Source organism: Leptopilina heterotoma, unplaced genomic scaffold (genome assembly GCF_015476425.1).
Source record: "Leptopilina heterotoma isolate Lh14 unplaced genomic scaffold, ASM1547642v1 Lhet_14, whole genome shotgun sequence".
NCBI lineage: Eukaryota > Metazoa > Arthropoda > Insecta > Hymenoptera > Figitidae > Leptopilina > Leptopilina heterotoma.
The window spans coordinates 6,055,403-6,079,350 of record NW_025110859.1 but is presented as its reverse complement, the minus strand read 5'-3'; the positions used below and the strand labels follow the sequence as shown (position 1 = coordinate 6,079,350).

General features: G+C 22.5%; 1 protein-coding gene across 3 annotated transcripts in view; it reads left to right on the top strand.

Moving 5' to 3' along the window:
* The window catches only part of LOC122497957 (E3 ubiquitin-protein ligase MYCBP2), a 292,773-nt gene that overhangs the window by 255,919 nt on the left and 12,906 nt on the right, over positions 1-23,948 (top strand). Inside the window, exons 30-40 of one of the 3 annotated variants that reach the window (XM_043605399.1) lie at positions 7,006-7,228; positions 10,867-11,229; positions 11,433-11,639; positions 11,774-11,976; positions 12,069-12,219; positions 19,353-19,710; positions 19,823-20,003; positions 20,106-20,296; positions 20,480-20,545; positions 20,946-21,035; positions 23,689-23,918. In XM_043605399.1, coding sequence (XP_043461334.1) covers positions 7,006-7,228; positions 10,867-11,229; positions 11,433-11,639; positions 11,774-11,976; positions 12,069-12,219; positions 19,353-19,710; positions 19,823-20,003; positions 20,106-20,296; positions 20,480-20,545; positions 20,946-21,035; positions 23,689-23,918 — 2,263 coding nt within the window. Of the gene's footprint in view, positions 1-7,005; positions 7,229-10,866; positions 11,230-11,432; positions 11,640-11,773; positions 11,977-12,050; positions 12,220-19,352; positions 19,711-19,822; positions 20,004-20,105; positions 20,297-20,479; positions 20,546-20,945; positions 21,036-23,688; positions 23,919-23,948 lie in introns of all 3 variants that reach the window. The other 2 variants (XM_043605398.1, XM_043605400.1) reach the window with 2 other exon arrangements.

Here is a 23,948-nt window from a genome sequence, read left to right as displayed (position 1 = left end):
AATTGAAATTGTAAACAGATTTTTTTCTAAAAATCTTTAAAAGTAATTGAATTTTGCAAAAGAATTTTAATATTTATAAACATATAATTGGAATTTTGAGGAGAATTTAAAAAAAAAATTTTTTAAAAAATTCAATTTCTGTAAAGAATTTTCTTACTTTTGAAGATAATTGAATTTTGCAAAGAATTTTATTAGAACTTTTGAAAATAATTAATTTTCCAGAATGAATTTTATTATTTATGAAAATAATAAAAATTTTATCCAGAAATTTAAAAAAAAAATTTTTAAATAATTGAATTTCTGCGAAGAATTTTATTACTTTTAAAAATAATTGAATTTCTAAGAGGGGCCGTTCAAAAAATACGTAACGCTATTTTTCGGAAATTTGGACCCCCCCTCCACCCATGTAACGCAATGTTGTATACATTAGCGCCATTTTTTCTGCTGACCGTAACAAATAGCTTGACCCCCCCTCCCCCCTAAAGTGTTACGTATTTTTTTAACGGCCCCAGATGAATTTTATTATTTATAAAGATAATTGAAATTTTGATAAGAATTTTATATAAAATTCTTTGCAAAAAACTGAATTTCAGAGAAGAATTTTATTATTTATAAAGATAATTGAAATTTTGAACATATTTTTTTAAAAATTGTTTAAAAGTAATTGAATTTTGCAGAAGAATTTTGATATTTATAAAAATAATTCAAATATTGAGAAGAATTTAAAAAAAAATTTTGAAAGTAATTTAATTTCTAACAAGAAATTTATTACTTTTGAAAATAAATAAATTTCTACAAAGAATTTTCTTACTTTTGAAAATAATTGAATTTCTAGGATGAATTTTATTATTTCTAAAGATAATTGAAATTTTGACAAGAATTTTATTAAAATTCTTTGCGAAAAATTGAATTTCAGAGAAGAATTTTATTATTCACAAAGATAATTGAAATTTTGAACAGTTTTTTTATAAAAATGTTTAAAAGTAATTGAATTTTGCAGAAGAATTTTGATATTTATATATAAATTATATAAATTATTATGTTTATAAACATAATTGAAATTTTGAGGAGAATTTAAAAAAAAAATTTGAAAATAATTGAATTTCTGTAAAGAATTTACTTACTTTTGAAGATAATTGAATTTTGCAAAAAATTTGTATCAGAACTTTGGAAAATAACAAAATTTCCATGATGAATTTTATTTATAAAATGTTGACGAAAAATTAAAAAAAAATTTTTGAGTTTAATTGAATTTCTGCGCGAAGAATTTTATTAGTTTTGAAAATAATTGAATATTAGAGAAGAATATTTATTATTTATAAAGATAATTGAAATTTTGACAATAATTTTATTAAAATTCTTGTTAAATAATTGAATTTCGAAGAAGAATTTTATTATTTATAAAAATAATTGACATTTTAAAGAGAATTTAAAAAAAAATGTTAAAAATACCTATTAAAAATTTTCTATGAATTTTATTAATTTTTTAAAAATTTTATTTTGGATTGTTTGATATTAATGTATCTGTTGTCGAGGAATGTGATTTTTTTTTATACAATTTTGACAATTCGTGTTTCCTTTTTGTCGTTTTTTTCTAAAATTTCATGCGACTTTTTTCTGACTTTTTCGGAAATCTTATGCGACTTTTCGTGACTTTTGTTGTAAATTTATGCGACCAAAGCGACTTTTTTCGAGTCTTAAAGACGATCCGAGCCCTGAGAATCAGAAAGAATTCGGAATTTAAAAAAATTTTTTATTGCTTGTCGAGATTTTTAATTTTTTGAAGAAAAAAAGGTAAATTTCATCTAAGAAAAAAATGTAGCGATAAACTTTACATCAAAAATAAAACATTAAAGACCACAACGCATTATTAGTGAAGAAAATGACTTCATTTTATATATAGTATAGCTTGCGGTGGATTTTGCGAGCTCTTAGAACAAAATTGTGAATTTAGAAATTGTAGCATAGAATAAGCAAGTTTTTTGGCCTCGTAAAGTGCAAAGTGAAATTATATAGTATATACCAACTCGCAAGCACTGTAGTATGTAGTGTGTTTGTTATGGTTTACTTTACTTTTGTTGGAAAATTACAAAACTTGCCCTGTGTTGTATAATATATATTATGGAATGAATGTGTCCTCCCTGAAGTCACGGACTTTGAACTGAAACTCTTAGAAAGGTACGTGTATAGTTGTATCTGTACATGTATATATACTAAAACTCGCCATTTAATTTCCCATGAGAAATTGCGCGTGCCCGTGTCTCTATTTCTCTCGTTTCTGTCTGCTGCATCATATACGTGTGAGATTGACGAGGTCATTCATTCGCAACGAGTCTCGCATACAGCCTCACGCAAAGTGGAGATACCTGTCTTCCTGGCCCAGAAATACCCATTTCCGAAATGACCATGTGCCAAGCATATGTCTCAGTTTTCCTTCGCTGCATATACTATATTGTTCTCGTTTTTATTTTTCCAGGCTCGCATTATTTGCATTTATGGTTATTATTCTTTTTATGAGTTCTTCATCAAGAAAAGAAAAAAATTTTTCAGAGATATAGTGCGGCGGTGAAGAAAAAGGAAAAAAGGGAGGATAATGAAAAATTCTAGTCACTTTATTTTTATAGATTAGACAGGAAACTATAAAATTTTATTAGTGTTTAACCCATAGGATCCTTCCTTTGAAAATGAAGAATTCATGATTAGTATATGATTATTTTAGACCATCACGTCTCGAAGCAGTGAAAGTATTTAAAAATACGAGTTTTACGGACCAAAAATTGAAAAATTACGGACCATTTACGGACCAATGACAAAAATATAACCAGTCGAGTCAAATAAGAGAACATTTTACTTAAAACTATAGATTAAATTTTTCATAATTCTATAAAACATGAAGATATCAATTACTCCGAGTCTTCGACTCAGAGTAATCGGTTTCTTCATGTTTTATAATAAATTTATTAAAGATGACCGAGTGATAAAATAATTATTTTATATTACAAAAATATTGTATTTCTTCAAAATTATTTTCACCACTTCAATTCAAATATTATTTTCAAGAATTTTTAACTCAAATTCTTCTTCAAAATTCAAATCAATTATTATTTTTAATATTTCTCGAAAAAGGTTCTTTGACAATTTTTAAAAATCTATCTGTTTACAATTCAATTTTACGAAATTTCAATTATTCGAAAATTCTTCAATTAAATATACATTAGAAAATAACGTCAAAAAATTTCTTAAAATTCAATTATTATTTTTTACAATTTTTTAACTAAAATTCTTTAAATCAATTATTTTTAATAATTTTCGAAAAAGTTCATTTGGAGAATTTTCAAATCCATTTATTTACAATTCAATTTTATGGGAAATTACGATTATGTTTAAAAACTTTTTGGAAATAATAATTGAATCTCTGCGAAAAATTATAATCATTTTCCCCAGAATAATAGAATTTTTACGGTAAATATTGTTATTTATAAAAATAATTAAATTTTAGAAGGAATTTTATTCAAATTTCAAAATAAAACTGAATTTCAGGGAAGAATTTTGTTATTAATCAAAATAATTGAATGCTTTCGCGCAGAATTGCGTTAAAACTTTAGAAATAATTAAATATAATTCAAAAAAATTCAACTAATTTTAACAGAATTGAAATTAAAATTTAAAAAAGAAATAATATTCTGTAGAATTGTTAATTGAAAGTATGATAAATCAGATTTTCAAAGATTTTAATCAATTTTTATTAGAAACTTCTACGAGAATTAAATTATTTAAATACAAAAATAAATGAATTATTGAATAATTGAATTAATTAATAATTTATGTTTATCAACAAATTTTTAAATAATTCAATTTATTCGTCGAATTTCATTAACATTTTTTAAAATAATTTAAAATAATTGAATTGATACGAAAAATTTTATTAAGATTTATAAAAATAATTGAATTCTTGAAATGTCGATTACTTTAAAACAACATTTGAAAATAATTGAATTACTGCAAAAAATTTTGATAATTTTAAAAATAATTGAATTTTTATGGTGAATATTGTTATTTATATAAAAATAATTGAATTTTAGAAAGAATTTTATTAAAATTTTAAAACATAATTGAATTTCTGGAAAGAATTTGGTTATCAATCAAGATAATTGATTAATTAAATTATTGAATAATTGAATTAATTAATAATTTGTTTATAAACAAATTTTTAAATAATTGAAGTTTTTCGATGAATTTTATCAAAGTTTTCAAAAATAATTGAATTCTTACGAAAAACTTTATTAATTTTTTTATTTACATAATTGAATTCTAGCGAAGAATTTTATAAAAATCATTTTAAATAATTGGTTTTTCTCGAAAAATTTTATGAAAATTGTGTTTGAAAATATTTAAATTTCTGTAAAAATTTTATGATTTATGAAAATAATTGAATTCCTAAAGAGAATTATATTATTTACGAAAATAATTGAATCCCTGTAAAAATTTTATTTTAATTATAAAAATAATTGAATTATTACGAAAAAATTTGTAAGAAATTTGTAAATTATTGAATTTTTGCAAAGAATTTTATCAAAAAATTTGATAATAATTGAATTTCTTCAAAAAATTACATTATTTATGAAAATAATTGAATTTCTTCAAAGAATTATATTATTTATGAAAAGAATTGAATTTTTGGGAAGAATTTTAAAAAAATTTTTGATAATCCTAATTAAATGCTTTTGAAGAATTTCTTTGAATTTTTTTTAATAATTTTAATTGAAAATTTTTAATGTAATTGTATTTTATATGAACTATTGCTTTCAAGTTTTTACAATAATCGTGTTTCTTAATAATTAAAATCAAACATTTAATTCTTGAATTTTATTAAAATTTTTAGAAAATAATTGAATTTTACAAATTTTTATTAAAATTTCAAAACATATTTGAATTTCTAGAAAGAATTTTGTTATTAATCATGATAATTGAATCCTTTCGAAGAATTGCGTTAAAACTTTGGAATAATTAAATGTAATTTAGAATTATTCAACTAATTTTAACAGAATTAAAATTAAAATTAAAAAAAAAATATTTTTACAAAATTTTTTTTTAAAATAATCGATTTTTTTGAAAATTTTTATGAAAATTGTTTTTAAAAATAATTAAATTCCTGTGAAAATTTTATTTTTTATGAAAATAAATTGAAGTCCTTAAAAGAATTTTATTATTTACGAAAATAATTGAATCCCTGTAAAAATTTTATATTAATTATGAAAATAATTGAATTATTGCAAAAAAGTTTATAAAAAATTTGTAAATTACTGAATTCTTGCAAAGAATTTTATTAAAAAAATTTGATAATAATTGTATTTTTTCAAAGAATTTTATTATTTACGATAATAATTGAATTTTTGGGAAGAATTTTATTAAAATTTTTGATAATCCTATTTAAATTTTTTGAAGAATTTCTTTAAATTTTTTAAAAATAATTGAGTTTTTTTTAATAATTTTATTTGAAAATTTTCAAAGTAATTGAATTTTATATGAACAATTTCTTTCAAGTTTTTACAATAATCGTGTTTCTTAATAATTAAAATTAAACATTTAATTCTTGAATTTTATTAAAATTTTTTGAAAATAATTGAATTCTTTCGAAAAATTTCTTGAATTCATTGAATACAATCGAATTTCTTAATATAATTGTTGTAAAAATATTTTAATTCCTCAGAAGAATTTTATTATTCATGAAAAATAAATTAATTCTTACCATGAATTTTACTATACTTACAAAAAGAATTGAATTGTTTCGAAGGATTTATTAAAATTTTAGAAAATAATTTGATTCTTTCGAAAAATGTTATTAAAAATATTTTTAAAAAATTGAATACTTTAATAAAATTTAAAAATTGTATTAAAAATAATTGAATTTTTGCAAAGAATTTTAAGACTATTTATAAAAATAAATTGAATACCTTTGAAGAATTTTGTTATTTCTCTAGATAATTGGATTTTTTCAAGAATTTTATTAATATTTTTGACAGTAATTGAATTTCGGAGAAGAATTTTAATATTTATAAAGATAATTGAAATTTTGATGAGAATTTTAATATTTATAAAGGTAATTGGAATTTTGATGAGAATTTTAATATTTATAAAGATAATTGAAATTTTGATGAGAATTTAAAAAAATATCTGAACATAATTGAATTTTTTTTCACTTCATACAAGAATTAATTCAGCTCATTACAAACTTGAACTTAAAATAATCTTCAATTTCTTATTGGCCAGCATGAATAAAGAGCTGACGATTTATTAGGAAAAACTTGTCAAACTTCTGGGTGAATATGACTCTTCTTGTTGTGGAACTTGTTGACACAAAGTTGTAGAGTCGGCACAGAAAAAATAGGGAACGTAAGCCAGAGCACGTATATACAGTACTTGTGAGAGCTGTTGCCGAGAAACTTGAGGCGGGTGTCGTCTTGTGATTGCACCTTATTAGGGATGAGTTCAAAAATAGGTCCATGGAGAATGGAAAAGGGTGCTTAGGAGCTGAGAAGAGAATGCTGTCAGTTTCTCTTCTTTCTTGATATGATGTATAGTCTATTGTCAAGATCTTGTTTATATATGCACTGGACACCAATTAGAGGGTATCGCATTATCTATGAAAAATGTTTCCTTTATAAATCACGAACTAAATTCTTGAGTCAGCTGAATTAACAACAAATTTACAATTATTGCATATGATTTAATTCGTCTCCAATTCTAATCTTATTCATTTTTTATCAACTTCTCATTATATTAGAAAAATTATTTTTTTTCTCCACCTTTTCTTTTTTTGTTTTTAAACATTTTTTCCCACGAATAATTATTAGTTGTCTAAGCCCAAAAAGAATGAAGCAAAAAGGAACTAAAAAAATAAGAATTAAAGAAGATTCTTTTTTGGGAAAAATCACAGTATAGGTACAGGAGAAGAATGGAAAGTTGTGAATAAAGTAATTTATCTCATCTTTTTTTTTTTAATAGTTGCCAGTCCAATGAGCGCTTGTTCCTGAGGGATTTTGTGTCCAGTACTGTGGGCACAAGTGGTGGTCGCTTGGCCAGATGGTTGCAACCAAACAGCTTCGTGGATCCCTCTCAATGCGAGGTACTTTATTCCCGGGAAGAAATGAGATGCGGATGGCCTGCTGTCATCACAATTCTCGCCAGGGACCAATTTGGCGAAATAGTCCACGTACCTGGTCTCAAGGTTTGCGTTTGAAATTTACTTTCATTTCATTTACTTCTCACACGAATATATGACATATTTCATCTTCAATTTATCATTTTAAAAAAAATTTAACATTTTTCAGTTTTCATTTCTTGTCACAATTCATTTCAAAATTTATTCAGGCGGTAAATAATATCATTCACAATAATTTTTATCTTATCAAATTTCTTTTGTATCAAATTATTATTTATAGGGGAGTGTGTCTATAGGTATGAGACGAGTTTTGTTTTTGACAGGCTTCACAGTGCCCCTAAAAAGTATTTTAGGGGAAATAGGGGACTGAAAATTAAAAAATAGGGGACTTTTGGGGGACCATAAAAATTGATTAAATAGAGATAAAAATATTATTTATTTATACAGGGTTGCCACAAAAATTTAACTTTATTTTTCCCTCACTTTTCCCTCATTTCCAAACATAACTTTCAATTTTTCCCTGACCCTAAAGAATATTCTGATTCACTCTAAAAATTATTAGATACTCAAAAAAATGTTTTATTTAATTTATTTACAAATTTCTTCAAAAGTCAAATTATTCGAAAACATCAATAGTTTTATTTAAAATAAATATTTAATCATTTTTTTCATTGGAATTAAGATGTTCAAAAATTTCAAATTCAAACCTTTTTGAAATTAAACAATTTAAAAAAAAATTGTTACAAAACATAAAAATATCGATCACTCCGAGTCTTCGACTCGGAGCAATCGACATTTTCATGTTTTATAATAATTAAAGATGACTGACTAACAAAATCATTAAATTATTATTATAAGAATATTGTTACTGTAATTTCTTCAAAATTATTTGTATCATTTCAATTCAATTAACATTTTCTAGAATTTTCAACTAAAATTCTACTTTAAATCAATAACATCAATTATTATTCAATTAAACTTTTTCCAAAAAAAATTAATTCTACAGAATTGTTAGTTAAAAGTACGAAAAACATTAATTTAATTCTACGAGAAGTCAATTATTTAAATACAAAAATAAATAATATTGAATGTTTCATTAAATTTAATTTTTACGAAGAATTGTATTAACAGCTTTTGAAAATATTTCATTTCTTTTAAGCAATTAAATTATAATTTTAATAAAATTTATTATATTAAAGAATTTTATAACAATTTTTGAAAATAATTGAAAACTTTTTGAAGAATTTTATTAAATTTTTTAAAAATAATTGAATTCCTGAGAAGAATTTAAATAATAATTTTTGAAAACAATTGAATTCATGAGAAGAATTTTATTAAAATTTTTGAAAATAATTGACTTCTTGAAAAGAATTTAAAAAAATTTTTTGACAATAATTTAATTCTTGAGAAGAATTTCCCAATCTATTTACAAATATAATTTAATTCTAGACAAGAATTTTTAAAAAATTTTGAAAATAATTCAATTTCTGCAAAGTATTTTATTACTTTTCAAAAGAATTGAATTCTTGTGATGAATTTTGATATTTATCAAAATAATTGAATATTGGAAAAGAATTTTATTAAAATTCCTTAGAATAATTGATTTTATCGCAAAAATTTATGCGATTTTGTTGTTTATCAAGATAATTGAATTCTTTAAAATTTTGAATTTCTTTAAAAATTTTTGAAAATAATTGATTTTCTTCGACGAATTAAATGTTATTTATGAAAATATTTAAATTATTGCAACGAATTTTATTGTTTTATTGAATAATTGAATGTTTCTTAAAATTGGATTCTTTCCTGAAGTTTTAATAAAATTTTTAATAATAATTGCATTTTTCAAGGAATTTATTTAAAATTGTATTAAAAGTATTTGAAATTCTGCGATGAAAATAATTGAATTCGTAAATGAAATTTTATTGTTTATAAAAATAATTGAATCTTTTCGTAGAATTATTTATTGTATCAACAAGTTTGTTCTATAATTAAATCTGTTGATAAATTTTATAAAAATAGTAAATATTTAAAAACATTGAATTGCAAAAAAACTTTTAAAAATAATTGAAATGTTGCAAAGAATTTTATTTAAATTTTTAAAACTAATTGAATTTTTGGCGAAAAATTTTGCTATTTATAAAAATAATTAAATTCGTGCAAAGTATTTTATTAAATTTTGTTTAAATAATTAAAATTTTTTAAAGAATTTAATTAAAATTTTTGACAATAATTGAATTCTTGAGAAGAATTTTGATATTTATCAAAATAATTGCATTTTAGAGAAGAATTTTATTAAAAATCCTTACAATAATTGATTTTATGGGAAGAATTTATGCAATTTTATTTTTTATCAAGCTATTTGAAATTTTTGCAAAATTACTTAAAAAATTTTTTGAAAATAATTGATTTTCTGCGACAAATTAAATGTTATTTATGAAAATATTTGAATTATTGCAACTAATTTTGTTTTATTGAACAATTAAATGTTTCTTAAAATTGAATTCTTTCTTCAAGTTTTAATAAAACTTTTAATAATAATTGCATTTTTGAAGTAATTTATTTAAAATTGTATTAAAAATATTTGAAATTATGCTATGAAAATAATTGAATTCGTAAATGAAATTTTATTGTTTATAAAAGTAATTGAATCTTTTCGTAGAATTGTATGAACAAGTTTTTTCTATAATTAAATCTGTTGATAAATTTTATGAAAATAGTAAATATTTAAAAACATTGAATTGCGAAAAAATATTAAAAATAATTGAAATGTTGCAAAGAATTTTATTTAAATTTTTTGAAAATAATTGAATTTTCGGCGAAAAATTTTGCTATTTATAAATATAATTGAATTCTTGACGAGATATTCATTAAAATTTATAAAAATAATTGAATTCGTGCAAAGTATTTTATTAAATTTTGTTTAAATAATTGAAATTTTGCCAAGAATTGAATTAAAATTTGTGTCAATAATTGAATTTTTGAGAAGAAATTTGATATTTATCAAAATAATTTAATTTTGAAAAAGATTTTCATTAAAAATCCTTAAAATAATTGATTTTATGGGGAGAATTTTGTTGGTTATCAAGATAAATGAATTCTTTTGCAGAATTACTTAAAAATTTTTGAAAATAATAATTGATTTCCTGTGACGAAAAAAATAGGGGAAATTTTCAAATTAGGGTACGTTTAGGGGCCAAAATTAAAAAAGGGGACTTTTAGGGAAATAGGGGACAGACTGTGAAGCCTGTTTTGACCCATAAATTGCAAATGGGTAAACGAAATTGTAAATAAAATATACTGTTCGAAAAGTAACTTAAATACGCAACTTTTATTTAAATAAAGTGTAGTGTTCAGATGGACTCAAAACAAGTTATGATCAATTTTCCGAGCACATCGCTTTTGTCAAAATGTGTCCAGTTGTGAGACACTTATTAAAAATTGCTAAAATTTAAAAAGTTTGACATAAAACGTTACGTTTAGTAGAAATAATTAAATATATTTTATTGTATACTAAATAATAATATTTATTCGCCAAAATATGACTACCAAATAAACACAATTGAATAGCTTCAACAAGAGCATTAAAATTGATTTCTGAATCGATTGACTTTCTTCCACATGCCCAAAAATACTAGGAAAAAAAAATCAAAACAACATTTAAATAGTATGGTTCAAAAAAATGTTTATTTAACCAATTGTTTCAGGTTGAATTGAAGGCAGTGCCAATAGACAAGAAGGATATATCTGATTCGGATCAAGGCATAAAAATTCGCAGAGTTTCGAAAACAGATCCAATGACATTTGGTGGCCATCCGCAACCCTCACTGGACGTGCCCTACGAAGTGACGGTCAGCAATAAAATGTGCTTTTACGCGATCACGATAATGAAAGCCTATCAAAATTATTCGTTCGAAGAATTGAGATATACTTCACCGGCTCTAAAAAGATCGAGCGAAAGTATGCTCGTTATTCCAAATGGTGATGGAAGTTATGGTGCCACTTGGACCCCATCTTCCGCAGGCTGGTACTCCATCATGATCACAATTGATGGCTACAACATGGAAGATGTAAACTTCATTTGGTTTTTAATTTTTATATTGTATACATAAAAGGATCTTCGATTACTTATTTATATTTTAATTGTATAAAATTATTGAAAATCAATTGAAAATCAATTGAAAATCAATTGAATTTGCTATTGCAGATGCAATTAATTTTCGCCTTAAATATGTTCGATAAAAGTTCATTCAATCGATTATTTATTTTGCAGAATTATAAAGTCGAGGTAAAAGAACCTCCACTGGGTGTGCAGCCACCAACACAAAATCTTATGACGAAACTTCCTAAACAAATGACCAAACTGAGAAAATTTGTTTCTACTAGCAGTGCCGGTCTGAGAATTAGAACTCAACCTTCATTGCAGAGTGAACAAATTGGTATTGTTCCTATCGACCACACCATAGTTTTCATAGACGAGGTGAGATAATAAAAGAAATAATTAAAAGATGTTAGATGTGTTAAACAGTAAAGAAAAATAGTATATTAAGCAAAAATATATATTTCTTTGACTATCACATTAAAAACGAACTTTGATTTTTCTTTTCTTTTCAGTATTATAATGACGATGGTGTCTGGCTAAGACTGAATGCAGAATCAATAATGAAATATTGCAGTAAAAGTCATTTCGAAGCTTGGTGCTTGCAGTACAATCAGCATTTAGGAAAGACTCTACTATTTCCCGTTGATGAAGTGAAGAGCAATGTGAAATCGGTTGTGAAGGATGACATGTTTAGGAAACGCTCGGAAATTGAAGAGTACGTACCTATTTATCATTAATGAATCTTTTCCCGTTTTTTTGCATTAGAATACTCTTAATCTTATTCTTCAGAACATCTCGTCGTTTTAGTAAAAGAAAAACAGCGACATTCAATGGTGGAACGAGTATGGTAGTGATTACTTGCGGTGCCTCGGGACATAATATCAGGAGCCGACCAAATCTAAAAGCTAGACCTATCGGGATTTTAGCTCTTGGAAATACCGTCACTGTTCAGGAAGATGTAAGCACCTTTATATTCCATTTTTTTTATCCATAAGTATTATTCAAATTTTGTATTTTTATTTTTAAATAGTCGTATTTTCTCTAACTATACAGAGCTCGAACTAGGTCCGTAAATCCCGTAAAGGTCCGTAAATTTGTTTAAAGTCCGTAAAAGTCAGTTGTTTTTAAAAATAGATCCGTAATGTCCGTAATTTAATTGAAAAAGCAATAAAAGTTCTTTGTTTTAACGATATAATTTGGAGAATTTTTGAGAAGTTACAAATGATTGCAAAAATTAAATTATTTTCAAAAGTAAATAAAATTCTTTCCAGAAATTCAATTATGTTCAGAAATTTTTAAAAATTTTCATCAAAATTTCAATTATCTTTATAAATATTAAAATTCTTCTTCGAAATTCAATTATTGTCAAAAATATTAGTAAAATTCTTGAAAAAATTCAATTATCTAGAGAAATAACAAAATTCCTCAAAGGTATTCAATTTATTTTTATAAATAGTCTTAAAATTCTTTGCAAAAATTCAATTATTTTTAATACAATTTTTAAATTTTATTAAAGTATTCAATTTTTTAAAAATATTTTTAATAACATTTTTCGAAAGAATCAAATTATTTTCTAAAATTTTAATAAATCCTTCGAAACAATTCAATTCTTTTTGTAAGTATAGTAAAATTCATGGTAAGAATTAAATTATTTTTCATAAATAATAAAATTCTTCTGAGGAATTAAAATATTTTTACAACAATTATATTAAGAAATTCGATTGTATTCAATGAATTCAAGAAATTTTTCGAAAGAATTCAATTATTTTCAAAAAATTTTAATAAAATTCAAGAATTAAATGTTTAATTTTAATTATTAAGAAACACGATTATTGTAAAAACTTGAAAGAAATTGTTCATATAAAATTCAATTACTTTGAAAATTTTCAAATAAAATTATTAAAAAAAACTCAATTACTTTTAAAAAATTTAAATAAATTCTTCAAAAAATTTAAATAGGATTATCAAAAATTTTAATAAAATTCTTCCCAAAAATTCAATTATTATCGTAAATAATAAAATTCTTCAAAGAAATTCAATTATTATAAAATTTTTTGATAATATCCTTTGCAAGAATTCAGTAATTTACAAATTTTTTATAAAATTTTTTTGCAATAATTCAATTATTTTCATAATTAATATAAAATTTGTATAGAGATTCAATTATTTTCGTTAAATAATAAAATTATTTTAAGGACTTCAATTATTTTCATAAAAAATAAAATTTTGTACACAAATTTAATTATTTTTAAAAAAGAATTTTCATAAAATTTTTCAAAAAAATTCGATTATTTAAAAAAAAATTTTTATAAAATTCTTTGCTAGATTTTAATTATTCAAATAAAAAAATTAATAAAGTACTTCGTAATAATTCAATTATTTTTAAAAATTTTAATAAAATTCGTTGCTTGATTTCAATTATTTTTATAAATCTTAATAACATTTTTCATATCAATTCAATTATTATAAATTATTCTCAAAAATGTTATTAAATTTCGTCGAGAAAATTCAATAATTAAAAAATTTTGTTGATAAACTAATTATTAATTAATTCAATTATTCAATAATTTATTTATTTTTGTATTTAAATAAATTAATTCTCGTAGAGTTTTCTAATAAAAATTGATTAAAATCTTTGAAAATCTGATTTTTTATAAGTTTAACTAACAATTCTACAGAATTATTTTTTTTTAATTTTAATTTAAATTCTGTTAAAATTCGTTGAATTTTTTTTAATACATTTAATTATTTCAAATGTTTCCCAGAAATTCAATTATGTTTTGAAATTTTAATAAAAATTTGTGAAATTCAATTATTTTCATAAATAACAATATTCACTATAAAAATTCAATTATTTTGAAAATTATCATAATTTTTCGCAGAAATTCAATTATTTTAAAGAATTTTTTTAAACTAATCGTAATTTATCCAAAAATTTTTCGAGAAAAATCAATTATTTAAAATGAATGTTATAAAATTCTTCGCTAGAATTCAATTATGTAAATAAAAAAATTAATAAAGTTCTACGTAAGAATTTAATTATTTTTGAAAATTTTAATAAAATTCGTTGCAAAAATTCAATTATTTTTATAAGTCTTAACCACTTCACTGGCGGGGCGTTCCAAATGGCGTTCCACGCGCCGAGGCCCAGACTGGCAAAAACACCGAAATGGCGTTCCTAATAAAACTTTATTTTTAAAGAGTGTACACTACTTTTTACTACTACAAAGCAATATTTCTATAGTTTAGACATCAGGGAACAAGATTATCACAATGAAAATTTCAGTTTTTGAGATTTTCAATGTTTCTTTGAACGTTGAAATAGTCGATTTTTAACACTTTTTAACAAATGGCGTTCCACTTTTGTTATTATTAATAATTATTAAATTTTATTTATTAATTATTTATATTTATTTTTTACTTATTACATTATTATATTATAATGTTTTGTATGTAAATATATTTTTTAAATAAAAAATATGAGTTTTACTGTGTAAAAATTGAAAAAAAGTGGAACGCCATTTGGTGAAAAGTGGTAAAAATTGACTATTTCATTGTTTGAAAAAACATTGAAAATCCCAAAAACTGAAATTTTTATTGTGATAATCTTGTTCCATGATGTCTAAACTATAGAAATATTGCTTTGTATAAGTTAAAAGTAGTGTACACTCTTTAAAAATAATGTTTTATTAGGAACGCCATTTCGGTGTTTTTGCCAGTCTGGGCCTCGGCGCGTGGAACGCCATTTGGAACGCCCCGCCAGTGAAGTGGTTAATAAAATTATTTGTATCAAGTCAATTATTTTAAGTTATTTTCAAACATTTTATTAAAATTCATCGAAAAAATTCAATTATTTAAAAATTTGTTTATAAACAATATCTTAATTAATAACCAAATTCTTCCCAGGAATTCAATTATGTTTTGAAATTTTTATAAAATTCTTGTTAAAATTCAATTATTTTTATAAATATCAATATTCATCATAAAAATTAAATTATTTTCAAAATTATCAACATTTTTCAGAGAAATTCAATTATTTTAAAATATTGTTTTAAAATAATCGCCATTTTAAGAATTCAATTATTTTGTATGAATCTTAATAAAATTTTTCGTATCAATTCAATTCTTTTAAATTATTCTCAAAAATGTTAATAAAATTCGTCAAATTAATTGAATTATTTCAAAATTTGTTGATAAACAAACTATTAATTAATTCAATTATTCAATAATTCATTTATTTTTCTATTTAAATAATTGAATTCTCGTAGAATTTTCAAATAAAAATTGATTAGAATCATTGAAAATCTAATTTTTCATACTTTTAACTAACAATTCTACAGAATTATTTTTTTTTAAATTTTAATTTCAATTCTGTTAAAATTAGTTGAATTTTTTTGAATTATATTATTTTTAACGTAATTCCTTGGAAGCATTCAATTATCTTGATTAATAACAAAATAGATACTTCCCAGAATTGCAATTATGTTTTGAAATTGTAATAAAAATTTGTAAAATTTAATTATTTTCATAAATAACAATATTCACCATAAGAATTGAATTATTTTCAAAATTATCATAATTTTTCGCAGAAATTCAATTATTTGCAAATTTTTTTTAAAAATAATCGGAATTTCATATAAAATTGAATTGTAAACAAATGGATTTGAAAATTCACAAAATGAACTTTTTCGAAAATTATTAAAAATAATTGATTTAAAGAATTTTAGTTAAAAATTGTAAAAAATAATACATTATAATAATCGTAAGATTCCTTTCCGTTAGCAAATTATCTGCATTCATTTGTTTGTTTTGAAAATTTAATTTTGTGGGTTAAGTATTGGCATTTTTTATATATTTTTTAATGTCAAACTTTTTAATGTGGAAAATACTTTACTTATTAAATTGTCTCCACTCTTTGGTAAAAAATCTAAAATTATCGAATATTATCAAAAATTCAAAAATCCGAATTTCTTAAAATTTAACATTCTTTCCTCTCTTTTATAGGATTAGGCTTCATTATTTTTGTGCTTTTGGAAAATACTTTACTTATTAAATTGTCTCGACTCTTTGGTAAAAAATCTAAAATTATCAAAAATTCGAAAAAATTCAAAAATCCGATTTTCTTAAAATTCAACATTTTTTCTTCTCTTTTATGGGATTTAGCTTCATTATTTTTGTGCTTTTGGAAAATACTTTACTTATTAAATTGTCTCGACTCTTTGGTAAAAAATGTATAATTATCGAAAATTATCAAAAATTCAAAAATCCGATTTTCTTAAAATTCAACATTTTTTCTTCTCTTTTATGGGATTTAGCTTCATTATTTTTGTGCTTTTGGAAAATACTTTACTTATTAAATTGTCTCGACTCTTTGGTAAAAAATGTATAATTATCGAAAATTATCAAAATTCAAAAATCCGATTTTCTTAAAATTCAACATTTTTTCTTCTCTTTTATGGGATTTAGCTTCATTATTTTTGTGCTTTTGGAAAATACTTTACTTATTAAATTGTCTTGACTCTTTGGTAAAAAATGTGAAATTATCGAAAATTATTAAAAATTCAAAAATCCGAATTTCTTAAAATTCAACATTTTTTCCTCTCCTTAATGGGATTTAGCTTCATTATTTTTGTGCTTTTGGAAAATACTTTACTTATTAAATTGTCTCGACTCTTTGGTAAAAAATCTAACATTATCAAAAATTCGAAAAAATTCAAAAATCCGATATTCTTAAAATTCAACATTTTTTCCCCTTCTTAATGGGATTTAGCTTCATTATTTTTGTGCTTTTGGAAAATACTTTACTTATTAAATTGTCTCGACTCTTTGGTAAAAAATCTAAAATTATCAAAAATTCGAAAAAATTCAAAAATCCGATTTTCTTAAAATTCAACATTTTTTCTTCTCTTTTATAGGATTTAGCTTCATTATTTTTGTGCTTTTGGAAAATACTTTACTTATTAAATTGTTTCGAATCTTTGGTAAAAAATCTAAAATTATCAAAAATTCGAAAAAATTCAAAAATCCGATTTTCTTAAAATTCAACATTTTTTCTTCTCTTTTATGGGATTTAGCTTCATTATTTTTGTGCTTTTGGAAAATACTTTATTTATTAAATTGTCTCGACTCTTTGGTAAAAAATCTAAAATTATCAAAAATTCGAAAAAATTCAAAAATCCGATTTTCTTAAAATTCAACATTTTTTCTTCTCTTTTATGGGATTTAGCTTCATTATTTTTGTGCTTTTGGAAAATACTTTACTTATTAAATTGTCTTGACTCTTTGGTAAAAAATGTATAATTATCGAAAATTATCAAAAATTCAAAAATCCGATTTTCTTAAAATTCAACATTTTTTCTTCTCTTTTATGGGATTTAGCTTCATTATTTTTGTGCTTTTGGAAAATACTTTACTTATTAAATTGTCTTGACTCTTTGGTAAAAAATGTGAAATTATCGAAAATTATTAAAAATTCAAAAATCCGAATTTCTTAAAATTCAACATTTTTTCCTCTCCTTAATGGGATTTAGCTTCATTATTTTTGTGCTTTTGGAAAATACTTTACTTATTAAATTGTCTCGACTCTTTGGTAAAAAATCTAACATTATCAAAAATTCGAAAAAATTCAAAAATCCGATATTCTTAAAATTCAACATTTTTTCCTCTTCTTAATGGGATTTAGCTTCATTATTTTTGTGCTTTTGGAAAATACTTTACTTATTAAATTGTCTCGACTCTTTGGTAAAAAATCTAAAATTATCAAAAATTCGAAAAAATTCAAAAATCCGATTTTCTTAAAATTCAACATTTTTTCTTCTCTTTTATAGGATTTAGCTTCATTATTTTTGTGCTTTTGGAAAATACTTTACTTATTAAATTGTTTCGACTCTTTGGTAAAAAATCTAAAATTATCAAAAATTCGAAAAAATTCAAAAATCCGATTTTCTTAAAATTCAACATTTTTTCCTCTCTTTTATAGGATTTAGCTTCATTATTATTTGAATTTTTATTCAAGAGAAAAAATGGAAAACTGAAAAAATTTAGAATTTTTTAAAAATTACAGGCCTTTTCCATGATTTCCCTGATTTCCAGAAGCCTTTTAAAAATTCTATACCATTTCCATGATTTCCATGATTTCCAGATTCTGTAGGAACTCTGCTTTTGTCTGACTTTCTTCTAAATTATCGAATTCAGTGATTTCTGGGTTGAATTTGGTTAAGTTGTAAAATGAGTAATTTCTATTTGAATTCGTTTTTTTTTAATGTAGAAAATGTGATGTTAATTTAATTCTTTTTTCGTTATGCACGGCAATAAATATTTAGCTGGAAGAACTACAGATTTCACTTTAGTAGCGAAATTATTCAGTGCTTCAATTAATACTTTCGTTATTCTAGAGAAACTTATCGCTATTTCAAGTAAATTTTTTTCAGTGTGTAATAATTATTATTTCTTTAAAAAGTATTTAATTTAAAATGGCTTTATAAAATAAGCAATGCAAAAGATGACCCAGATACTAATTTTAATTGTTCTAGCCATAGTTTAAGTCTAGTAATGTAAATTCTATTTAAATTGAGACCATTGAGTAAAATTATTTGAATTTTAGTTAGTTAAATCTCTTTGTTAGGTTATAATAATTATTTCTTTAAAATTTTTTAAATTGTTTAAAATAAGCAGCCCTATACAACATTCCCGGGCGCTTGCGCGCGGATAGTTTGGCTAGTAATTGTATTAAAATAAGGGAAATAATTTTGATAATGTTACAGTAACATTATTGTTATAAAATAAAATAATAATTTTTACGCGGTCATCTTTAATTATTATAAAACATGAAGAAATCGATGACTCTGAGTCGAAGACTCGGAGTTATCGATATCTTCATGTTTTATAGTTTTGAAAAAATTTAATTTTATAGTTTTAAGTAAAATGTTCTCTTATTTTCTCGGACTTATATTTTTGTCTGTAAATGGTCTGTAATTTTTCATTTTTGGTCCGTAATGCTCGTATTTTTAAATACTTTCACTGGGTTCGAGCCCTGTAATTAATTAAAAATTGAAGAAAAGAAAATAATGGAGTTTTTTATTTGTCTCATAGTTTGTAAACAATGAGGGAGTGTGGGTAAGAATTGACGATGATTCGATGAATAAGTTTTGTTTCGACACGGAAGGCGAGGCCTGGTCGCTTGCTGTCAATAAAAAGGGAATAATCTACATGAAATCTGAACAAGACTTGGAAGTTGATCCTATCGAAAAGAAATCAGCAATTGAAGAAATATCGTCGTCACCTACTAACAAAGGTTATGACAAAGGTTTCGACTTTTCCAATCCTTCCGGCAGTCACGATGGTTTCAATTTTAGCGCACAAAACTTTTCACCGAGTACTGTTGGTTCCGGCGACGCAGGAAATTCCAATCCTTTCGTTTTTGGCACTCATAGTCAACACGATTCACTGGGTAAAAAAAAAATATCAACACGAAATTTATCAAATTTCTTCTTTATTTATTTATTTATAAATTTATAAATTTATTTCCTTATATAAATTGTTTTTTAATGTTTTATTTTCAGAGCATGAAAAATGCGTCCTAGAGAAATGCGAAACACCGCCGAGATTTATTAAAAGTCACTTGCCACCGAGAGAACAGAACGTCAAGGAAAAGGAGAGTAGTGGTGGAAAATTTAATGCGTTGCAAAAATGGTTGCGAGGGGACGATAAACTTTATGGCGAGAAGAAAGGTTCACCCGGAAGGTGAAATATTATTTTTTCAAATTAAGAATTAAGTTCTAATTAAATTTTTGAAATATAAACAGAATCGCTTCATTTTTAATGAATTTCTTTTTTTAATTTTAGAGATTTTTCCGAATTTATCGGAGTTTCTGTAAAAGAATTGGTGAAGGCTATTGGCGAGAGTCGCACAAATGGAAACGGAGCAACACCTCCAGACACTCCAAAAAAATTATCCAGAAGTTCTTCCCCAAAAAATCCACAGACCATTTCCCCAAGATTTAATAATAGGTCTTCCAGTCCCGTTCCCATTGTTGGTAAGTAATTTTTATTTAATCATAATTTTTCTTTCTGTAAACTTCTGAATATAATTTCCTTCTTCGAATTCTTGAATAAGGAAACAAATATTTGCAATTCAAGTTTGAGTTTTTTCTATTAGAATTTTTTTGTTGATATTTCGGTGAAAAAGATAAAAAAATTAGTGGTGTTGGATTTTTTAGCTGGGTGCAGTCATCCTTCAATGAGTTCTTCTAATTGTCTTTTTCCATCTGCTGCAAATGCTTTAGGTATTTTGCTACTAATCTAATATTTAGTTTAATGATGAGAATCAACAAATTATTCTACTAATAAATTGTAAAAAAAAACTTAGACAAAAGTGAATTTTGATTAGTTTAAAAACTGTTTTAGTAAATTAATTATTATTTAATTAGTTTTTAAATCATTTTTTTGTAAACAAACAAGTTTACAATATTTTGTTAATTAACAAAGTTAGTTAAATAAAAAATAAACTTATTTTCAGCGCGGTAAATCAAATTAAAAATGATTTTAAAGTTCAAAATATTCCTAAGTTCGCACTCTTTAATATAAAATTATTATTAAGAAGAAAAATCGATTTTTTTGAAATTCTTGACTAGAAAGTCCCCTTAAAAATTTTTTCTTAATTTTCAAATCATTTTCTTTTAATAGGAGGAAAAAATTTCGTTAGCGGCGGAGGAAGTGCAAGCAGTAGTGTTTCTCTTTACGGTTCATCTCACAGTGGTGGATTTTCACCTTTGGGTAAGATTTCTTTTTAAATTATTATCAAACATTTATTAAATTTTCGAAATTTTAAATAAATAAAGAACAATAAGTATTTAAATATTATTTTACGAAAAAGATTGAAATTTGAAAAATTTAATTTGGAAATTCTGAAAAAATTAGGTTTTTGAAAAATAGTAATTAAAATTCTATATACTTGAATTTCTGAAAATAATTTTAAAAATATGAAACAAATTGAAATTTTGTAAAATTTTGTAATAAAGAACTTAATTTTTCCATCTTTATAAAATTAAATTTTAAAAGATTTTTTAAATTAAATTCTTTGAAAATTTAAGGGAAGCAAGAGTATAAGAATATTAAAATTTTTATTTAAGAAAATTATCAATTTTACATTATTTTTCTATAAAAATTCTTAAAGTTTTGAATAATTTTATTCAAAAATGATTTGACATCAGATTTTCAAAATTGAAAATAAAACTTTCTTGTACGAGAAAAATTGAATTTTGCAAAAATTATTATTTGATACCTAAATTAAAAATAATCTTCATTACGAAAATTTTAATTATTTTGAAGAATAGAGAAGGTAAAAAAATTATTATGTATTCAACTTTCTAAACAAAGAATATAAATAATATTTTTTAGAGAACTTTCACTACTTTTAGTTTTAATTCGCTAATTTTCAAAAAAATTTCAAAAAATCAATTATTTAACAAAATTTTATGCAATTTATTTTTCACAATAATTCAATTACTTTCACCCTAATAATAAAATTTTTCATAAAAATTCAATTTTTTAAAAAAATTTTTGATTAAATTCTAAGCATGAATTTAATTATTTTCATAAATAATAAAACTCATCGAAGAATTTCAATTATTTTTAATACTATTAAATTAATTAATCGAAAAATTCAGTTATCTTCACAAATAAAGTGTTCCACAAGAATTCAATTATTTAAACTAATAAAATTTTCATAATATTTAATATATTTCGAAAAAATTAATTATTTAAAACAATGTTCATAAAATTCTTATGAAGAATTCAATTTCTTTCAAAAATAATAAACTTTTTCACAGAAATTCAATTCTTTTTAAACATTTTAATAAACTTTTTCGCAATAATTCAATTATTTTCAAAAATAATAAAATTCTTCTCTGTAATTCAATTATTTTTGAGAATTATAATAAAATTTCTTCGCAATAATTTAATTATTTTCATAAATAATAAAATTCATAGCAGGATTTCAATTATTTTTAATACAATTTCACAGGAATTGCTCAAAAAATGTAATTATTCCTAAAAACTTGATTTCAATTTCTCGAGAAAATCAATTATTTAAAAAAATGTTTTTTAAATATTTTTTTGAAATGATTGAATAATTATTTTCAAAAATTTAATAAAATTATTCGAAAGAAATTAATTGTTTTAAATACAATTTTAATGAAATTTTTTTTGAAATAATTCAATTATTTTTTAAAGTTTTAATTAAATTTTTTCTAAGAATTCAATTATTTACACAAATAATTTTTCGAATGAATTCAATTATTAAAGATAAATAAGAAAATTACTCCCGAAAATTCAATTATTTTGAGGTATTTTAATAAAATTCTTTTTAAAATCCAAGTATTTTCATAAATAACAATATTTGTCACAAAAATTCAATTATTTTTCAAAGTAATAAATTTCTTCTTGGAAATTCCATTATTTTAAAAAATTCTAATAAATCTTTCGCAAGAATTCAATTATTTTCATAAATAATAAAATGCTTTTTAGAAATTGAATTATTTTCAAAAAAAATTTAATAAAATTCTCCACAGACATTCAATTATTGACAATTTTTTTAATAGAATTTTTTGTAAAATTTAATTTGTCTTTAAAAACTTATTGCAATTAAATGATTTTCAATATTTACTATTTTCATAAACTGTCCAAACAGAATTTAATTATTTAAATTAGAATTTACATAAAAATAATTGTAAAGAAATGAATTATTTAAAAATTTTTATAAAATTCTTCGCAAGAATTAAATTATTTTTCTATAACTATATTTTAAATTCTTTCATGAATAATAAAAATTCGTAGCAGGAATTGAATTTATTAGCATGATAAGAAAAAAGTAAATATTTTTGATTAAAATTAGGAAAATGTCAGGAAAATAAAAAATATGGAATCGAAGTTTTGTCAATTTTGTAAAGTGAATAAAACGAGTTTTTCTTTTGGTTTTTTTGACATTAAAAAAAATTACAATAACGAACAAAAATTAATTTTCAAAACAAACAATTTAATGCAGAGAATTTGCTAACGAATAGGAAACTTACGATTATTATAAAGTATATATTATATATTTTAATTCCCGTTGAAAAATAAATAAGAAAAAGTATTTAAATTTTTGGTTAACAAAAAGTATTGAAGTTTTGAATAATTTAGAAATTCCGAAACGATTTGTTTCTTGAAAAAAAAAAAAAAATTTTTATAATTAATTTTTAAAAATGGAGAATTATTATTAAATTTCAAAAAGAAAATATTGTAAAGTAACAATGGTAATGGAAATATAGTTTTGCTAATTTTCAATAATATCACTAAAATTTGATGTATTTATTCTATTATTGCTTTATTAATGAAATATATCTCACATAGTTTATGTCTACTTATCAAATTGTTAATTACTAATTAGTCCTGGGAGGTGTGACTGACATTGCAAAAGGCCAAACCTGTGAGGCAACTCCGACCGATACAAACACTCCAAACAGCAGTTTGACTCAAGATCAATTCAATTCATTAAGCAGAGTGAGTTCAAATACAAATACGAGGGATCCATCTCCAAGTAGGAGTTGCAGTTCCCAACAAATTAAATTAGAGGAGAACACAGCTAGTCCACCAAATACTCCGAAACAAGAATTTCTTGTAAGTTCATTATTTTTCGTGTTATTTTTT